The following is a 22218-nucleotide window of genomic DNA, read 5'->3' as shown; positions in this document are numbered from 1 at the left end:
TGGATCGCCAAGACGAACAGATCGGAGCTTCGGGTCGGGCAATCCAGGCTCTGGTAGCGCAGGTGTCGGAGCTCACCTCTCAAATACAACGTCTGAGGGGTCCCGCTGTGCCAGCACCGCCCCCGCCTGTTCCCCTTGCACCTCCCAACGTCAATCGTCCTGAGCCGCGCATTCCCACGCCAGAGAGGTATTCGGGTGAACCTAATTTGTGCAGAGCTTTCTTAACTAAATGCTCTATCTTCTTCTCTCTCCAGCCTGTGACATTTTTTTCGGAGGAGAGTAAAGTGGCACTTGTAATGACGTTGCTATCTGGACGCGCGGCTCAGTGGGGAACAGCGGTGTGGCAAAACCAACACGAGTGCTGCTCCTCGTTCCAAGCACTCGAGCAGGAGATGAAGCGCGTGTTCGACCGCGCGGTGGCCGGACGTGAGGCGGCTCGTCAATTGGCCGATCTTCGTCAGAACAACAGTTCCGTGTCCGATTATTCCATCCAGTTTCGAACATTGGCCGCCGAGTGCAAATGGAACGAGGAGGCACAGTGGGACCTATTCCTGCATGGGCTGGCTGACCGTGTTCAACGTGAAATCTACACTGTGGAACTACCGAAGACTCTTGATGGACTGATTGAACTGGCACTACGTGTCGATGCTCGTTTACAACAAGGAACGAAGCGTCAGTTCCAAGTTCCTTTGGTCGACGGAGGAGACTTTTCCGGTCTCAGAGGCACGAGCACGGTCAGCCCCTCGAACGATCCTGAGCCCATGCAGGTAGGTCGAGCTCGACTCTCCCGGGAGGAGAGAGAACACCGTCGCTCGAGAGGTCTGTGTCTCTACTGCGGGGAGGCCGGCCACTTTGTTTCCACCTGTCCTTTAAAAGGCCAAGCCCGGCGGTAGGATGGGGACTACTGTCGGGCGGATTATTCCGGACCAGACCCTCGAGCGCCACCCTTCTCCCGGTGAGACTCCAGTGGGCAGACGGATCCTTCAACGGCGAGGCACTGGTGGATTCTGGAGCGGAGGGGAACCTGATTGACTCTTCACTGGCCAGAAGACTTCACCTCCCCATCACGACCCTGAACCACCCCATCCACATCCACGCACTCAACGGACAGGAGCTCCCGGGAATCACTCACACCACTGGGGTTATCACACTCGTCACTTCGGGTAACCACACGGAGAGGATCTCACTCTATCTCACCCAGTCACCTCACGCCCCAATTGTCCTGGGTCATCCGTGGTTGGTGAAACACGGGCCCCGGATAGAGTGGGGACAGAACTCAGTGTCCAGTTGGTGTGAACAATGTTATGCCTCGTGTCTTTCGTCTGCTGTTCCGTCTGTTTCTCGTTCTATGTTGCAGGAGGAGCCGGTGAATCTGTCTAACGTGCCACCGGAGTATCTCGACCTGAAGGAAGTGTTCAGTAAGTCCCGGGCTGCTTCTCTTCCTCCGCATCGTCCCTATGACTGTGCTATAGATTTATTACCAGGTATGTCTCCGCCTAAGGGCAAGTTATATTCACTTTCTGTTCCAGAAAGGGAGGCTATGGAGAAATATATTTCTGATTCTCTGGCAGCGGGGTTCATTCGTCCTTCCTCTTCTCCAGCGGGGTCGGGATTCTTTTTCGTGGGGAAAAAGGATGGGTCGTTGCGACCTTGTATTGATTACCGGGGGTTGAACAACATTACGGTAAAGAATACTTATCCTTTACCGTTGATGGCTTCAGCCTTCGAGAGGTTGCAAGGAGCATCCATCTTCACGAAATTGGATTTACGTAATGCTTATCATTTGGTTCGCATCAGGAAGGGGGATGAATGGAAGACCGCGTTTAACACCCCCAGGGGGCACTTTGAATATTTGGTTATGCCGTTCGGGCTTTCCAACTCCCCAGCCGTCTTCCAGGCACTCGTCAATGACGTGTTGAGAGACATGGTAGACCAGTTCATATATGTTTACCTGGATGACATATTGATCTTTTCTTCGTCTCTCCAGGAACACTGTCAACACGTCAGGCGAGTGCTTCAGAGGCTGCTAGAGAATGGGCTTTTTGTCAAGGCGGAGAAATGCGCGTTTCATGCACAGTCTGTTCCTTTTTTAGGGTACATCATTTCGTCTGAGGGAGTGCGGATGGACCCTGAGAAGGTGAAGGCTGTGGTGGAGTGGCCAAGCCCAGATTCCCGTAAGGCCCTACAGAGGTTTCTGGGGTTCGCCAACTTCTACCGGCGTTTCATTCGCAACTTCAGCCAACTAGCCGCGCCTCTGACTGCCTTGACCTCCCCCAGAACGGCGTTCAGGTGGTCAGACACAGCTGAGGCTGTGTTTGCCAAACTGAAGGGCCGCTTCGTTTCAGCCCCCATCCTTATAGCCCCTGATTCATCACGCCAGTTTGTGGTGGAGGTCGACGCGTCAGAGGTGGGGGTAGGAGCAGTGCTGTCGCAACGTTCTCCCACAGACGACAAGATGCATCCCTGCGCGTTTTTTTCCCATCGTTTATCTCCCGCCGAGTGTAACTATGACATTGGTAACCGAGAGTTGTTGGCAGTCAAGTTAGCGTTGGAGGAATGGCGTCATTGGTTAGAGGGGTCGGGGGTACCTTTTATCGTCTGGACCGATCACAAGAACTTAGAATACATTAGAACTGCCAAACGATTGAACTCCAGGCAGGCTCGGTGGGCACTTTTTTTCGGACGTTTTGATTTTGTTCTCTCGTACCGCCCGGGTTCCAAAAACATCAAACCCGACTCTTTATCTCGTATTTTTGACCGCTCCGAACGCCCGTCTACTCCCGAGTGCATTTTTCCCGAGAACCTAATTGTCTCCACACTCACATGGGAGGTCGAATCGAAGGTCAAGTCGGCCTTAGAAGGGGTAACGCCTCCGCCCGGGTGTCCACCGAACCGATTATTTGTGCCGGAGGGATTACGGTCTGACGTCATTCAGTGGGGGCATTGTTCCAACGTGGCTTGTCATCCAGGAGTCAATCGCACTAGTTTCTTAGTCAAGCAACGATTCTGGTGGCCTCGCATGGCTCGTGACGTCCACAGTTTTGTTTTGGCTTGCTCGGTTTGTGCCATTGGTAAGACTTCCAACCAACCCCCAGATGGGTTACTCCAACCGCTGCCTGTCCCTTCGAGACCCTGGTCACACATAGCGCTAGATTTTATCACCGGCCTCCCACCCTCCCAGGGTAACACGGTCGTTTTGACTGTGGTGGACCGGTTCTCGAAGGCGGCCCATTTCATTTCCTTGCCCAAATTACCCTCAGCCAAGGAGACAGCGTTGGCCGTCGTAGATCACGTCTTTCGTTTACATGGCCTCCCGACAGACGTGGTTTCCGACAGAGGTCCCCAGTTTGTGTCCAAATTTTGGAGAGAGTTTTGTAAATTACTGGGAGCGACTGTTAGTCTGTCCTCAGGGTTTCACCCCCAGAGCAATGGTCAAACCGAGAGAGCCAACCAAGATCTGGAAAGGACGTTACGATGTTTAGTCTCCAAGAATCCTTCGTCCTGGAGTCAACAACTTTCTATGGTGGAGTACGCACACAACACGTTGCCAGTGTCGTCCACGGGTCTTTCTCCGTTTGAATGTAGTGTAGGATACCAGCCACCAATTTTTCCCAGTCTGGAATCCGAGGTCGCGGTTCCCTCCGCTTACGCCTTTATCCAGAGGTGTCAGCGCACATGGACCAGAGCCCGTGAGACTCTGCTCCAGGTGCGTGCTCGCACCAAGGCTAAAGCCGATCGCCACCGGTCTAAGCCTCCCGAATACGTCGTGGGTCAAAAAGTGTGGCTTTCTACCAAGAACATTCCGCTCCGCTCCGTCTCTAACAAACTTGCTCCTAAATTTATTGGCCCGTTCACTGTCGCCAAAATTATTAGTCCGGTGACAGTCCGCCTCAACCTGCCTCCAGCGTACAGGAGGATTCACCCCGCCTTCCATGTATCTAAAATTAAACCCATGTTTCGTTCTACCATTAATCCGCCTGCCCCGGTTCCTCCCCCGCCGCGACTCGTAAATGGGGAACCAACTTATTCGGTTAATCGTATACTGGATTCTAGACGGAGGGGACGCGGATTCCAGTATTTGGTGGACTGGGAAGGTTACGGTCCGGAGGAGAGAAGTTGGGTTCCGGCTAGGGACATCTTGGATCACTCCCTTATCGATGATTACAATCGGCAGGTAAGGGGGTCTGAGAACGCCAGGCGGCGTTCTTAGGAGGGGGGGTACTGTCACGGTTCATGGATTCAGTGACTCGCCCTCGCTATGTGTGTGTGTGTAGTACGAATGGGCGCGGCTCGTCAGCATTGCTCGTTATCCTCGCTGATGAGCTGATTTAGCGCCAGCTGTGTTGAATGAGAATGTCCTATATATTGTGTGTCATATCGTCCTGTCTTTGTCAGATGGTTGTTGAGGTTCTCGGAGTTCACCTGTGTCTCTCCTCGATCTAGTGTTTGTTCCTGTGCTTTGGATTTATTCGGTTTGGAGTTCTTCTGCCTTTTGACTGTCCCTGATCAACGGTGGATACCGTCCTGTTCTGAGTTTTCGCGGCCTGACTACCGTCTGTACCTGTTCCTCGGATTCGTTCCAGCACAGTGGTTATCTTCTGGTCCTGATCTGTCTGCCCACGGAGACCTGCGCTATCGAGTCTGACTTTCATCATCCTGCCGGCATATTCGTCCTAGACTACTGCTCTCTCTCTGTGTTTAAATAAACACCTGTTCACTTGCAATTGAATCTACGTCTGTTCTTTATCCCCGTGACAATCTGGTCTTGGTAGTGTCTTGTTCTCGGTTTAGGCGGTCTCGACTACAAGTCTACTATCTACACATTCTATCTCTTTAACCATAATAAAATTGTACTTTTAAATATGCACATAAACCAGCAGTAGGTGGCGGCAAATCGTTGTCTCAACGAGTGAGTCATTGAATCATTAAGTCAACCGATTCATTCAAAGCCGCTGATTCATTCAGGTATGGGTGAGTTGTTGAGTCAATCATTAGAATGATCCGTTCAAAAATGCGGATTCGTTCGTTATATTCATTCGCTGTGGATGAAGAGTAGGCCTGTGTCTACGTCTTCAGTTTCTGAGCTTTTCTCTGGATTATTCATGAGAATTAACTAGTTTGCTGTATTAATCATAAAATCACATTAGAGCAGAGAATTCAACTGTGACAAAAGACCATTTCAGCACAGTTCGTACACCTCTGACTGTTCAGCTTTTGCGTTCGCAAAACACAACTCACAACTCCTATGTGTCATTTGTTCAGTGATTTCATGATGCTCCTAAATGTAATGAAATTATTATTATTTTAAATGCTCTTCCCCATTTTTCATATAGACCCATAGCTCTGCAAATGTATAATGCTGACTTGTATAGAATAATAAAATCAGCTTGAATAATTTAACAAAACGTATTTGATTTGATTTGTCTCTGATGATAAGATTTTTGTGAGTTTGTTGTAAAAATCGATAAAAACAATGAATATTTTCTTTTTCATTATAGGTGTAAGGAAAACCTCAGCACTGCTGAGTCAGCAGCAATAAGACATGAGTATGAGATTAACTGTTGTATTACATTTTACTAGAGCTCCTTTCATTTGTAGGAAAGTACTGACATATTAAGAATACAACAAGGCAGAAGAAAGACAGAGAAAGACAGAGAGAGGCAAACAGCAGCAGACTCAGTTTAGAGCATTTCCTGTGTTTCAAGTGAATCCTGAGAAGTGATTTTTTCCATTACGTACTGTACACAGCAACCTCTCTGTACTAAAAAATGTGCTAAAAAGCTGAAAAATAGGCACTTTTCAAAAGCACAACAAGCTATTCCATTACAACAAACTAAGGACATGACGCACACCTCTTTAATTTAATGCTAAAAAAGTAATGTTTTTTGTACAATCTTTTAGTATAACAATTAATTTAATTTAATTTAAATATATATATACATATTTTAAAAAATGAATCATTTTATTCAGCATAGATGCATTCAAAGTGAGAGTAAAGACATTATTAATGTTACAGAAGATTTCTATTCCAAATAAATGCTGTTCTTTTGAACTTTCTATTCATAAAGTAATCTTGACAAAAAATGTATCATGGTTTCCACAAATATGTTGAGCAGCACCACTGGTTTTTTTTTTTAAAATGAATAATAAGAAGAAATGTTTCTTGAGCACTAAATCAACATATTAGAATGATTTCTGAAGGATCATGTGACACTGAAGACTGGAGTAAAGATGCTGAAAATTCAGCTTTGCCATCACATGAATAACTTATATTTTAAAATAAATAAAAAAAGAAAACAGTTTATTATTTTTAACTGTATTTTAAATGCAGTTGATGAGCATGAGACTTCTTAAACGGGTCATATAATGGTACATGCACTTTTACAAGTTGATTGTACTGAAATGTGTTGGCAGTGCCTGTACACAACCATCATATTATGATAAAAATCCATCCAGTGTTTTTGTTTTAATCTCCTTATATGTTTTCCCCTGCCTCAAATTGAGCCGTTCGACCGTGTGACGTCACACGGTCGGACGCCCCTCCCACGATTGTTGATTGACAGCAGCGTTTCAACACAGACCCGCCCTGAGCGAGCTGTCATCATAGTCCGTCATTGTTGATACGCTGGAGCAGAATGGCGTCTAAGCGATTGTGGTGTTGTGTTCTTGGGTGTAATAACGAACACAGCAGTCATTTTGATGTTCCTAAATCCAAAACACTGAAGACGCAGTGGCTGAGTTTTGTTTTCGAAGGGAATATTCCCCACGATCAACGTCAATGCGTTCATGTTTGCGCGAATCATTTCTCACCAGACTGCTTTAAGTATAAAGCTGGTTTTGCTAAGAAGCTGGTCCTGAAAAAAGAATCGGTACCAACTAACTTAACTTATATATGTTCCCTCTGCACCTCCAGAAGAAGTGAGTGTAAAGTTTTATAAACCTTTATATTAATCTTTGCAAATCGCGGAAAAAAGTTTTTCATGACCATTAGCTGTAACATTAATCTGTCAATGAACTAACGTATACATCAGTAAACACACAGCGTTCGTATCTCACTACTCTACCCTGCCAGTCCATACAAAAATAGATCAAAGTGACGTTACGTTAACCAACCATTCAGAAACGTCCTGTTCGAGCCTTAATTGTCGAACTTCTTTGTGGCCGTCATCTTGTTCCGGGTCCGACTCCGGTTCAACCTATTACGGTTGCACAGATGTGTCCTCAGAGACTCCCGCTGCCATTCTTTCTCCAAAATATACCCTCAACTGTTGTCAAGGCAACACTCCACGTGCGTTGTGTCTAAACACCCGCAGAACAGAGGGGCGGAGTGAGCGAAGCTCATTATCATTTAAAGTCATATGCACTGAAACGGCATGCTCAAAACAGAGCTGTTTTTGACCAGGTAAAATTAGTGGTTTCTTAAAATACTAATGAGAATTTTTAATAAAAGTATATTACAAAGTTTTCATTTAGACCCTAAACATTCATATTAACTTGTACAAAAATGGCATTATATGAAAAAAAATCAACCCCAAACTTTAATGCATGTTTGTTGATGGATTGTTGTCAAGATTTCTTCTATACCTTCAGATGTCTGTATGCAGTGATTTACACCCTATCATGGTCAGCATGAATGACGTTAGTTGGGCACACCTGGAAGGTTACCAGGCAACATCTGCATGACTATATTAGAATAAATAATGCATAACAGAGAAGCAAAATTTTGCATATAAGTGGATGGAAAGGAACAAAAATCAACCAATCATTGTGTTTTGCAATCAGTGCAAAACACAACTTAGGTTACAGTGATTAGTAATTATAGGGGCTGTAACTGAGCCTCTTAGTCCATACTTAGTACATAGAGGAAGTTGTTTACTAAAGTAAAAGCGTATTTTTGAATGTGCTCTTGGGTTAATATCAATTAGCTCTTACACAATGTGGATCACAGTTATACTTATTGTAAGAAAAGGAACATTGCCTCAATCGTATTATGTTCCTTATCAGGTGAAAGGTCACAGAGAGCACACAAAAGCAGATCTCGCAAGTACAAGGTGTGGAAATACTACAATAACTACCAGCTCACATGTTCCATCACAAGCCCTTCTAAGTCTCAGCACTTTTGTGCCTTCCATGTCCTGCCAAGAATACAGCTCCCATGTTACACCGTTACAAAATCCCTCAAGAGCCACAGGTCAACAAAAGATGGGTAATCAAGCAGAGGAGCCACATCTATGCCACCTGCTCTTACTATCTATTTTTAGATGTAGTGAATCTGAACAAACAACCAAACCAGCCACTTGCAATCTACAGCCGAGAAGTCAAGATCAAACATGCCCTCTTTAACCAGATCAAACTTCCGTGGTTTCAATCAAAACTGCCATCATGTCCTCCATCGATAGGGAGAAGAATACTACACCTGCACATTTTGTTCTAGAATGTTCTGCATTTTCCGTCCTGGTATGTGTGGCAGGTCACAGAGAGGTGGAATTAGTTCACATGGGGGAAAAATGCAGTTCTGCCATTCGCTTAAAGCAGAGCTAACATGTCTTCTGACACGCAAGGTCTCCTACAATGCAGGGCTTTCCCAAAAAGTGGCAAGACAAAAGGGAAAATAATCTGGAATTTTGATTTATTGCCGGTGGAAATGATTTTCACAAGTTTCACATGATGTCGTCATAGAGCTCGGCCTTGGATCTATTACAGGGACATTATTACTCGAGCAACCTGATGTGAAGTGCTTCGTTCAAGGGTAAAATGATGATGGTTCATGATGGCTCCCCTTTTGGTGGTCAGATTTAGGGGTGACCAGAGCTAGTTGTCATACTTTTCACCTAATTTAAACCTTTAAAACCGAAAATACTGGCAACAAAAAAGCGTATATTTCACTGAACACATTGACACAATAGAGGGGCATGTCAAGTTCAAGGTCAGATTTATTTCTCTAGCGCATTTTGAACAACCTTGGTTTATCAAAGTGCTGCACATAACACATAAACACAGTTACAGAAGGTTATACGCACGAGAAAAGATGAGTTTTTAGCATAGATTTGAACTCAGACACCATGGGAGCAGCTCTAACAGATAATGGCATTATGGCCATTCCACATCCCGAGGCCTTGAGTGGCTGGATTGTTGAGGGCTTTGGAAACAAATAGCAACATTTTTAAATCAATATCGGAGTGGTAGCCAATGCCAAGAGCGTAAGATAGGCTTAATATGGCCGCATTTGTGACTGCCCATGAGCAGACACATTTTGGACTATTTGAAGGTGGGAAATGTTAGAGAGGCAACCCATTAAAAAAAGTATATATTACAAGTGCTATATAATATTATATGTACACTGTCTGTCACAATGGAAACTGTTTAAATACAGTGATTTGAAACTCTATTTTGAAGTACTAATACACACACGAAAAACACCTTTCACAATTTATTTCAGTTTAAAATATATTATTGGCTTTTCAATGGCTTTCAAATTTTAACGGAACACACACACACACACACACACACACACACACACACACACACACACACACACACACACACACACACACACACACACACACACACACACACACACACACACACACACACACACACACACACACACACACACACACACACACACACACACACACACTTTGGTACTCGTATAATTATCAGGACATTCCATAGGTGTAATAGTTTTATACTGAGCTATTGACATTTTCTAGCTTCTAACCCTAACTCTACGCCCTAAATCTACCCATCACTGACAACTTTCTGCATTTTTATATTTTCAAAAAACATAATTTAATATGATTTATAAGCTGTTTTCCTAATGGGAACCAAAAAATGTCCCAACAATGTCAAAGCTTTCTGGTATGTCCATCCTTATAGGGGACCACCTATATATATATAGTATATACCTGAACCACACACACACACACACTACTGCTCAAAAGTTTTTAATAAAAATAAATTAATACTTTTATTCAGCAAGGATGTCTTCAATTGATTAAAAATGACAGAGAAAAATGAATAAGTATATTCACATAAAATTGTGAATTAAAGGGTGTATTCACACCAGGAAAGTCCGATAGTTCACTTGCTTTGGTCCGGACCAAATCCTTTTTTTTTTTTTTTGGTACGGTTCGCTTTCACACTGCTCCTTTTGCAAGTGAACCAAAATTTGTAAACAAAACCACACGTGTGCTAAGGTCGTCCATTCATTGGACAAGGATTCTCAAGTAGGGAAATCAGGAAGTGCAAAAAAGGCTCAGCATGGAGATATTTCGTACTGCAATATTTGTTATTTTACTAATTTTGTGTTATTCTGTAAATGCAATATGAAGAAACTGCGCAGAAGACGAATAAGGTAGGCTATAAAGTTTTCATTCATAGAGAGGGGCTATGTTCACACATTCAAATAATGAGATTCTTACCCAGATAGCATGGTGACATTGATACAATGTTGAGTTTTGATCTAAACCATCATTTTGGTTGAGATTGACATTTCAATGTTTAAAGTGTGCTGGATCAGCATTGAAATTTTGATGAAGGCCAACAGCACACATGGGTGGAGACAGTGACATTAAACTAACAGTGATTTGTAGTTGATGAGCACAAGATCATTCAGGCGTATCTCTGCAGAACACTAGTGGGTGTTTCTCGATCAGTGGGGCGTTTTCAAACCACAATGGGCATTTTCAACCGCTTTACCCGATTTGCTGTAATCCACTGTGGGCTTGGTTTAGGGGTGGGCCTTCATGATTTTAGCAAGTCTGTTGAAAAATGGTTGAAAAACATTTACCTGTATTGTAGTTTGAAATTGGCCACTGATTGGTAAACGCCCATTTTGTCTTTGCATGTGCACTTTTCAATAGTCTAATGCTTCCTCATTAGAGAGAAAACAGATGCATCCTATACAGAAGTCTTGTTTGTTGAATCACCTGACATACTTACATGACTTCTCTAGCACAGTTTCAAACAATGGTGCATCTACCTTATTTCACTGTTCCTTTGTTTTGCATGCTTATTTGCGTTTGATTTGTGTTGTTACTCACTGTAATATAGATTACAAAGTTATTAAAGTGTTTGAATAAAGCATCTATTTTTCTACATTCTTAAAAAATGCATCTTGCTTTAGTAAAGTTTATTAGGAATTTCCTGAATAAAGTTATGTCATTTAACAGATTTCTTAAGGTGCAAGAGACATGAACATGAGCAAGAATGTTAACATAGCCCATGTCTTGAATCGGTCAGTGTTTGCATGCAGAACACATTGCTCCTTTAGTAGGAGTGAAGGCAGATGAAGATGGACAATTAAAAAAGCACCCTCCTGATAATGCTGACATTGATCATACATTGAGTTGTTGTCGACAGCATAATCACCTGACCTGGGACTTGATAATATCCTGTATCTTATCACTGCTTAATCAGGTAATCATTCATATTCCTGAATCTGTATTAAATTTGAGAAATAACTGATTTCCATTCAGTTTAGCTTGTTTCCACTGAAACACAATAACAAAAAAACATCTAGTGTTTATTAAGAAACTGACTGATATTGGCTATTTTGTGATATTTAAAGAGATTGGGGTCTACATAAGGTGAATCTGCAGCTTTAAAGAGATAGTTCAGCCTGAAATTAAAATTATGTCATCATTTATTTACCCTCAAGTTGTTCCAAACCTGTATGAATGTCTTTCTTCTGCTGCACACAAAAGAAGATAGAGTGAATAATGTCGGTAACCAGACAGTTGATGTTAGCCATTGACTTCCATGGTAATTATTTCCTACTATGGAAATCAATGGCCACCGTCAACTTTCTGGTTACCGACATTCTTTAAAATATCTTATTTTGTGTTCAAAAGAAGAAAGAAACTCATAAAGATTGGAACAACTTGAGGGTGAGTAAATGATTACAGAATTTTCATTTCGGGCTGAACTATCTCTTTAAATAAATTTTCATTGAAAAAAACTAAGATCTTTTTTATTCTACAAGATCAAAAAGTGTTATTTGAATGCTGTAGTTTCACAGAAAATGAACTGAGATGTAGTTAATGGCTATAGCTCAAAGGTGTTTGTTCCTCTTCATGAAGAGTTTAGCTCCAGCACCTGGAAGTGTTCATTGATCTGATGACCTTGATTAACTGCCTCAGGTGTGTTTAATTAGGGCTGGAGATAAAATCCGACACCCCTGCTAGTGTTTTCTTTGATATTAAAGCATTCATATAAATAAATAAACAGAATTTTACGATACTATAATCGTAGTTAGAATATTTTGTTTTCATTGACTTTAAAAAAAAAAGTTCATAAAGAATCATATTGTGTTTAGTATATTAACATTATTGAATGTGACTGTATGTATGACAACTGAATTGATTCGTTCTTGAGTAACATCATGCTTTCTTTTTCAGATTCCAGAGAACCCAAAGGAAAAGAGGCAGAATCTGATGATGCAAACAGATTTTTAAAAACCTGAACCGCTGGGCCTGTAGTTATGATGGCATCAGACTTCTGAAGTCAATTTTATTTTTAAAGGTTCAAATGCTTTTGTCCTATTTCTCCCCCTTTCTTTAAAAAAAAATGATATTTTAATATATTTGTTGTCATTGATTGATTGAATAAAATAAATTGACTCAACTGCTGGAAAGGTGTCATTTATATTTGAAAAGGTTTTCGACAAATTTTGAAATGGTCAGGAATTTGTTGACGCACCATTGAAGTGTGATTGAAATATTAATGCTGTTTCAACATTAATTGGTACATCAGATGGCAACATTGTTTGACATTCCTTTTCAGTCTTTCAACAAAATGTATTTAGAATCAACATCACATTGTAACATTGATCAAACCATAATACCAAAGTTTATTTTTTGTTAATTTCAGTGTTAATTCAACAGCAGTGATGTAGATTCAACATCATAGTGTAACGTTGATTCAACAATATTACCATTGATTATTTTTGTTAATTTCAATATTGATTCAGCATCAGTGATATAGAATCAATCATAGTGTAACGTTGATTCAACAATATTACCATTGATTATTTTTGTTAATTTCAGAGCTGATTCAACAGCAGTGATGTAGATTCAACATCATAGTGTAACGTTGATTCAACAATATTACCATTGAGTATTTCTGTTAATTTCAATATTGATTCAACAGCAGTGATGTATAATCAATCATAGTGTAACGTTGATTCAATAGCATTACCATTGATTTTTTGTTCAACATAGTTTCAACATTAACTGAGGGTGCAAAAGTGATGTTGATAAAATATCACTTTGTAATGTTGAATCAATACTATTACCGTTGATTTTTGGTTGAATTCCCAACATTTTTTCAACATTAACTGAGGGTGCAAGAGTGATACTAAAGCAACATTACTTTGTAACGTTAATTCAATGCAATTAGCGTTGACGCATCAACACTGAGTCAACATTGTTTCAATGATTACATGCTATCTGGGTATTGTATATACTGCTAACAAGTGCTGTCAATGTTAACGCGCAGCATCATCCTTGTATTGTAACTATCGTTACATTATATGAACTGCAAAAGCTTATTTGCATCTATGCGCGATTAGACTAAAGAGAACGCTCTGTATGTGAATGTCCTAATGCACACACTCATTCATTCATTCCATTCCAATGATGCACACACGACGCGCAGAAAGACGCGCAACAGTATCGTGTGGCCAGACAGCGCGCCGGAATGGAATTCTCTTTCGCACTTGAACAACAATTCCACAATCCATTATGCCAAAATCCCCGACTACGGAAGCCTGTTAACTCAAAGGCCCAGTGCTTTCTTACAATTGGGTCGGTTCATGTTCACACCGTAAACGAACCGTACCAGAGTTCGTTTGGAACCGTACCGAGACCACCTCTTCAGCTGGGTCTCGGTTCGGTTGTTTGGTCCGCACCCGAGTTCGATTGCTGTATTCACACCTGCCCAAAAGGTCCGCACCAAGGGGGGAAACGAACTAGAGTTCGATTCAATCGAACCAAACAAGGCAGGTGTGAATACACCCAAAATCTCCCTTCATTATACAGTTGAATCTTGTCTGGCTGTATGTCAGTGTGGGTTCCTTATAGTTACAACGTGTGGCAAGTTTCTCAATGTGACAACTAACCCCAATCTGCCCTATACACAGTATTGAACAAATTCCCTTTTACAGTATATTCAAAGTTCACACAGACACACACAGACAGATGAGTGAAATGTTTTTATGTCCCTAGTGAGACATTGGTGTCTAGTACACCATATTATTTTGTGATCCTCATCTCCTGTATGAAGTACCTGTACAATTTTAGTTTCCTTTGTTTTTTCCTGTGCTGAGCTAGAGCAAAGACAGAGCCAGATTACATGAGCGCTCCAATCAATCAATCTCCCAGCATACTTTGCGCTTAAAATAACCTTCATTGAGGGTGGAGCACTAGACCAGTGATTCATGGTCTAGTCGTCATCATCAGGTAATCAACGGAACTGGCGCCTGAGCCGATCTGAGGTGTATGTGTGTGTACTGTTATTCTTATAACACACAATAAGCCATTCATATTGACCGAATCACATCCTGTCTACTTTCTTGCCAAATAAACATCATGTCAGCGATTGTAAGCCTAAACAAGGGGTCAGACGAATGGAAGGTGGGTAAGAGACATGAATGGATGTCATGGCAGTCGTCCAACACAGTGTTCTTAAATAGATCCTGCTCATGAAGTGAATGGAGAGGGTTTTTTATTATTATTTTTCGGTGCTCTAAATAAGCAATGAACCTCGTAAAAAAATAAATAAAAAAATCTTTTTAGCACATGTAAAGACGAGTTCCATGTTGGATTTCACGTTTTGGTTTCTTGTACCTTGTAATAATCCAAGTTCATATGACCAAATGGTTACATTTTATTTTTGTTGAACATACCAAAAACATGGTGTATGAGTCTCTAGAGTAGCTAACAGCAGAGATTATTGTACATTTTAAGGGGAGAAATAATAAACTCAGTGTTATTAGAGCCACCGGACCTCTGCTTGACCTCTAGGCCTTAAGTCTCCTACTTTCATAAGACCTCCCCATTTCCCTTCAGTCTCTGAAAGTCTGGGTTCAGGAAGGCCAGTGTGGGGAGGAGGTTGATTTAATTCAATACAACATTAAACTCCAAATGAGATTCTTCCTGCCCAAGACCAGAAAGAGCTCAGGACCAGGCCGAGAACGGGTGGGTGAGGAAACTCACAGGTCACTGGGTTCAGTGAGGGCCAGAGGGGCGAAAGGAAGAAGGGGTCATGATGACTTGGGCTCCCAGTGTTGTGTGACATTATTCTATTGAACCAGCTACAAAACCTGTACAATTGAATCTGTAAAATTGCAAATGAATCTGCATCACATTTTCTAGTCATACCGTCCAAAAAATATAAGTATGAGTGTTGTTTAAGTGAAGCTTAATTTTGTATTGGTATCATGCATATGATTTTATAATGAAATGCCAATGTTGCATGATTTCATGACACCAATACAAAATAAAGCTTCATGTAAACAACATGCAAACTTATGATATTTTTTGGACAGTATGACTAGAAAATGTAATGCAGATTCATTTTACAGATTTAACTTTTTAAATCTTAGTCTTTTTCTAATCATAATGTCCAAAAACATCATGGGCCCTATTTTAATGATCTGAAACGCAAGTGTCAAAGCGCAAAGCGCAAGTAACTTTGTGGGCGGATCCCGGCGCTGTTGCTATTTTCCCGGCGGGATAAATGCCTCTTGCGCCTGGCGAAAATCTAAAAGGGGTTGGTCTGAAGTAGCTTCATTATTCATAGGTGTGGTTTGGGCGTAAAGTGAAATAAACCAATCAGAGCGTCATCTCACATTCCCTTTAAGAGCAGGCGCGCTTGTTCTAAAGCGGATTCCTATTATAACGGCGGATTTGCCAGGCGCGCGCCAGGAGCGGTTCACAGCCGAGGAGAGCAACGTTCTCGTCAGGGCCGTAAAACACAGAGAAGTGACATTGGGGATGGAGAAACCCACCCAAATTAACTTTTGTTAAACAGGTGTATGATAATTTGGGTAAATGTGTAAGCTACGAATGCTTTTATAATTAAATTGTCTATCTATCTATCTATCTATCTATCTATCTATCTATCTATCTATCTATCTATCTATCTATCTATCTATCTATCTATCTATCTATCTATCTATCTATCTATCTATCGTAATAATGTATGATTTGCAAAAATGAAAACTGCTGCTTAGATGAGAGAATCAAAGTGTATGCGCGTTGTGCACACACTACATTGATTATGGCCAAGCATGCGCCCTTAAAATAGCACAATGAACAACGCGCAACGCGCTACTGACTTTAGACTAGGTTTTTTCTGGTCAGTGGCGCATTTGTTTTATAGAACAGCAAAATAGCATGAGGGAAAGTTTGCGCCGGAACACGCCTCCTCTTTGCGCTGAACCGCCCCGGGGAGCGCAAGTGTATTTCTTAGTAAACCGACGTGTGTCTGTGGAGGGAAAAGCCCGCTTTGCGCGGGTGCAAAATAGGAATGATACATGCGTCAGTGTACAAAGTCATTTGCGCCAAGTGCAAGATAGGGCCCCATAGGTTTGCATGTTATTTACATACAGCTTTATTTTGTACTGCTGTTGTCATGCATACAAATTTACAGTGAAATGACAAATTAATCTGTATTGCAGATTTAACAGATTCAACTTGTCATTTTGTTCAAAAACGTCATAGGTTTGCATGTTGTTTACATGCATATTTATTTTATATTGCTGTCATCATGCATTTGATTTTATAGTGAAATGACAAATTAATCTGTATTACTGACAAATGAGTCTGTAATACTGACAACTGAGTCTGTATTACTGACAAATGAGTCTGTATTACAGATTCATATGTCATTTTACAGATTCAACTTGTCATCTTGTCATTCTGTCCAAAAACATCATAGGTTTGCATGTTGTTTACGTACAGCTTTATTTTGTACTGCTGGCATCATGCATACGATTTCACACTGATATTATATTATATTAATTCTATGCATGAGGTCAACACTACAAAATAAAGCTGCACGTAAACAACATGCACACTTATGATATTTCTTGACAGTAAAGATGGATAACACATTGAAAACAAGCCAGCGATGGATACAAATGATCCCAAGAAAAGCCTGGCCTTCCAGCCCCAGAAGCACTGCCCGTTGTGTGTGGTTAATGACACACAATTGAGAGGGTAAACAAACTGTCTGGGAACGAATAAATCATTTCACATAGCTCATCAAAGTAAACAACCTGAGGTAAACAAGGCAGACAAGGGCTCCTGTCTCTAAGCAAAATAGTTCCTAAAGATACAACGCACCATGCCAGAGCCAGTTCATGTGATACAGTCTGCATTTGATTCGCTTCAGACCTAATCTGTGAAGGATTGCGTGACAGCCCTCTGAGAAAATAAATGATCTTGATTCCGGATTAAACTTGAGCAAACACTTGGAACGGATGGCTAATTTTCTGTCCAAAAATGATCAGGCTAAAATTTCACTAAATTTGGAATGTATCTTTTGTGTGTTACAATGGTATTTTGGCTTAGAGGTTTCAAGACATTCCATTCTTCTGGTTACTTAACAATGATGCTATGTCTATCAGTGAGACAAACAGAAGGAGTTTGCTGGTCGGAACCAAACAATGGCTGAATGTGATTTGACCTTTGGCCCTTTACAGTAGTCAATTGCCATACATTGAATTTACCTGTAAATGACCCCATTTTGGTGCAGGAACATGAGGGCTGAGGTCACCTCAGCAGCATAGAACCGGGAACGAGCTTCATCGAATTTGCGTGAACGCTGGATCTGGAACATCAGGTCTCCGCCATTCACATATTCCATAACAAAGAACAAACGGTCCTGAAGATAACAAACAGAAGAAACATGTTCATTACTGAATAACGCAATAACTTTTCTAAATGTTTCATACAAACATTTCAGTTCCTTGACCTCTTTAAAGATTCTTTTGAGGAAGTCTTCGTCTTAACCTCTAAATCTGCGCCCCTATTTTTGAGAATTTCTTGCATGTTAACATGTTAACTTCTATTTTTGGTAAACACTGCTTTAGGTAATACATTTTGAGATAGACATGATAGTGATAGACAGAGACATTAGACTGGTTCATATTATTTCAAAACTCATAAAGATGGAGATTTGTGGGTCTTTTTGACTGAACCATTACAAAGAATCGTTTCATAGGAGTACATTTTTCCATTCACACTTTAATAGAGTGATCTGCCCACAACTCTCAAGATCCTTTAACAGAATCAAACACTGTAAAAAAAAAAAAAAAAAAACACCAAGCCTTACATAAAGGATTCAGACATAGGGGAATGCACTTTCAAAAGAGAAATTACAAAATCAACCGATTTACCACAACTGGGGTTAAAAGAAAAACATTACACAGAATAGAATATAAATGTTGGGGAGTTCATAGAGGAGACACAGGCCTAGAAGCATCCATCCGTTCTCTGAAAGCATGAACACATTGCCCTGCTCGGCTGAATAGAATATAACTCATTATCCTCAGTGGGTCATGCACATCATTTCAAAGAATCAAGATGTATATCAAACCCACACATACTGCGAGTCCAGCTATGTGACTCGTGTCCTAGTCAGCAGACATACAGATTGGCTCATGAAATATGCTGAACTGTGGACAAACATACTCATAATCATCGTTCATTTGTCTAAATGATGGAAATCATGGAGAAGAACCGGTTTACCACCGAATTTGGATCTTTCTCCAAAAAAGTTGCTAAAAATGGAAAATGATACTTGATTGATTTTTTTTTTTTTAAAGAGTTCATAGTGTTTTTTTATTACATTTTGTGCATATTTTCTGGTTAAAACAAAATTTGACTTGAAAAAGGCCTGAAGTGTATATTTGGGGTGTGGAAAATATTTCCTTTAATATGCAATCAATCTAATACCCTATTCCTTGCTACCCGTGTCTTGTCTCCAAATTTAGACAATAATGAAGTGTGGGTGATATTTTAAGACATTAAAAGCCTCGTCCAACTGGTTCACTTTGGTGATATGAATGATATGCTGATTTTTTTAGAATTGAAATCATGATTGCATTGTAATCTTGCGTAATTGTGGGTCCAGTCTGCCCTGCCTGTCCCTTTGCTATGAAAGCGAATTTAAACAGGATGCTGAAATAGTTTGTTTAAAATGTGCCCAAAGTTACAGCAAAGGCCCACCCAATCAAATGCCAATAAACATTTCCTGCCTCTAATTAGAAATGTACAGATACTGGCGTCTTGCGCCGTGCAAGAGAAAAGGCCTGATCGACAGATAACCACCAAGACCCAACAAGCCGGTCTAACAGAGTGCATCAGCCGGGCTTCATCTGCACTACAAATGATTGAGTGTTAAAGTACACCTTACATAACACAAACAAGACACCATATAACCTTTAAGAAACATGAAAAGTGTATTACTTAAATGAATGAGTATAAAAACTGAGTGTGAGCTTTCTTCTGTTAGCTGGTGTGGGCTGAAGTTGTGCCCCACTTTTCTTCATGGTAATTGTCGTTCCCCACAGTGAGATTACCACACTCCGTACTAGCTTAACAAATGACCAGCTTTGTGAAGCTGATAGGAACAGGATATAATTATAATTTCAGTACAGAGTGTATTGTGTGTGTGGCCCTGGACATTAATCAAGAATGTTTATCTTTAAGTCCAAAGCTAATAACGGACTCTGTGTTTCGTGTCCAGAAGTCTGAGACCGCTAATAAAATCGTTCTTATTTTGCATGCTTTAATTTGATGTGTTTGACTTGAAGTGGCAGACCGATTGGTGTATGACATCAAAGTACTGCGAGAGCGATAAGAGAGCAGTCGGCTCTGTATGCTTTCGAATCGCTTGGTACTTTGATGAAATAAACTGATCGGCCTGTGCATCGCAGCTTCAAGTTGAACACAACCTAACATTTTTCAGCTTAACAATGTGAATGATAAATTCCATCAATGCCAAATTGTCTACAAATAGTTCATATCAATTAAAAAAATACATTTAAATGATTTGTTTAAATTATTGTTTTGTTTGAATGTAACAAAATGTTAAATCCCAAAAATTATTTAATTCATTCACTACACACAGGGCCTAAAATTAACACTCGGCAAGAGCCGAAAGCGAGTAAAGATCTGCGTTGGCTAGTAAATGAAACCGTGTCAATCGGCAGTTGGCCGGTAACATTCTTCTAACAATGCAATGTTGTGGAAACATGAACATAAACAAATGTGAACAATGCTTGGGATAGTTGTCAGGCCAGTGCTGCATCGTCACGAAAGCTTAAGCATTGCCAATTTAAATATTCAAGCGCAAAAAGACGCAAAAGGGAACTTTCGTCACTCGCACACTGTGTGTGCACATATCTGAAGCACGTGCACAGAAAGCAGTGTCTCCGACAGCATGAAAACACTGAATTGAGCTCTCTGTCATGACTTTTTTGCGCGTGATTGTACAAATTCACAAAAAAATTGTGTACAAAAATGGCCATCTGTGAATATCCTTGCAAACATGTCTCTACCTGGAAACTACTGTTACTTGTCTGTAATGTTTTACATTTATATTAGTTAGGCTAGTAGTTTTAGCTGTGGTATTAAAACTGGAATAGAGAATTGTGAATTTGTAGAGTTATCTAAAATTTTGGCGTCATAACTGCCTGTTTTTAAAACCAGGTCAAAACCAAAGGTCAAAACCAGCCAGGAAAAAATATGTATTGAAGGCAGCATAGATGTGTCCTTCGCTGCCTATGACACCTCACCATCTTTTGCTTTCCATTCTGTGACAGCTGAGCTAAAAACACAAATATGTCATCTAAAAGTTGCCGTTGGTGGTAATTTTGTGAGTAAAAGTTTACACATTTGATGTCATTTCTAGTGAAAAATTAGTACAGTAGTAATTAACTTTTCACGTAGTTATCATCAAAGCTCTGTTTATTTTCTTGTAGTTCATTTAACCGTTATGCTGCCTTAGAAATCTGCCCGAAATGAATACAACAAAAGGTTGTGGTTGAACTGTTGTAAAAAAAAAGCAGGCATTGCAGGTAATGCAAATATGTCACATGGTGACATAGCTACGTAACAGAAATAATGGCAGACGAGGCATTTCAGAAAGGAAGAGATGAACTCTCCTAGCTGTGGACTTGTTTACATGGATAAACAGGTACATTACATGCTAAAGAAAAGGTAAAAAAAAAAAAGAAGAAAAAAAGGCCCTTTTAAATTATTCAATAGAAGTATTTATATTCCAAAAAAAAAAAAAAAAAAAACTTATATCAACCCCTGAAAATCAACTACAGGGGGAAAAATTGGCCTTAATCTACTGCAGTTTGGATCAATATCTCCATCATTCACAGCTGGCAATATTTCTGAGTCTCAATAAATATTGCAGCGATTGGCAGAAATATAACACACACATTTGGCATTCTACTGTACAACAGACCCAGTGAGCTCGTGTGAAGTAGTAAATCAACACACATTGCTACCAGTCACTCTTAACACACTCCTCTGGCCAAGAAGCTGTCCCTCTTCACTTGAAGATGCTTGTCATTACAGTAGGAATTTCTCTCCCAGAACAATACACATATAAGCCTCTTAACACAGCATATATGCAGAAACCTTGTTGCTCTCTCTCACTCTGTCCATCATAATGTTCTTAAATGGCCCATTCGGATGCTTTTTCAGGTTCGAGCATGCCACTATGTTTCCAATAAAACACTGTGTTTGAGAACACATTTGTGTGAGGAATGTTTCAACAGATAAAAGTTTATTAAGCTCAGTGTAGCAGAGAGTGCTGAAAAAACACAGACGCTGGGTAAACAGGGCTTAGCGTGTAAGTCAATGCTATACAGGATTTCTGGTTTCCTTACATGGATGCAACCATGATACTACACAATTATGACAACTAGGAAATGTATACTCTTAGCGTACAGTAAATGTTGCTAAACATGAGCTAGGCATGTTTAAAAAAAAAAAAAAAATTATAAGAACAAACAAAAGAATTCACCGAAACTTCAGACATCCATCTTCCAACTGTCTGGAGACATTACACAATATAAATAATGAATATGTAAGTAGTTGCATATAGACATTACAAACTTACAAAATCCACAGTATAGGAGGTAAAATGCTCCCTGTTCTTCACATACATGCTTGGGGGAAATGTCTTTTT

At 40.6% G+C, this 22218-nt stretch overlaps 1 protein-coding gene across 2 annotated transcripts in view; it reads right to left on the bottom strand.

Annotated features, from left to right (window-relative positions):
- The window catches only part of prkceb (protein kinase C, epsilon b), a 114784-nt gene that overhangs the window by 17415 nt on the left and 75151 nt on the right, over positions 1–22218 (bottom strand). For both annotated transcript variants that reach the window (XM_056272471.1, XM_056272470.1), the window contains exon 11: positions 17738–17892. In XM_056272471.1, the coding sequence (XP_056128446.1) occupies positions 17738–17892 (155 nt within the window). The remainder of the gene's footprint in view (positions 1–17737; positions 17893–22218) is intronic.

The sequence above is a fragment of the Rhinichthys klamathensis genome, unplaced genomic scaffold, assembly GCF_029890125.1.
Source record: "Rhinichthys klamathensis goyatoka isolate OS25496 unplaced genomic scaffold, OSU_Roscu_1.1 h1tg000338l_1, whole genome shotgun sequence".
In the NCBI taxonomy this organism is placed as follows: Eukaryota; Metazoa; Chordata; class Actinopteri; order Cypriniformes; family Leuciscidae; genus Rhinichthys; species Rhinichthys klamathensis.
This window is presented reverse-complemented; position numbering and strand designations above follow the sequence as displayed.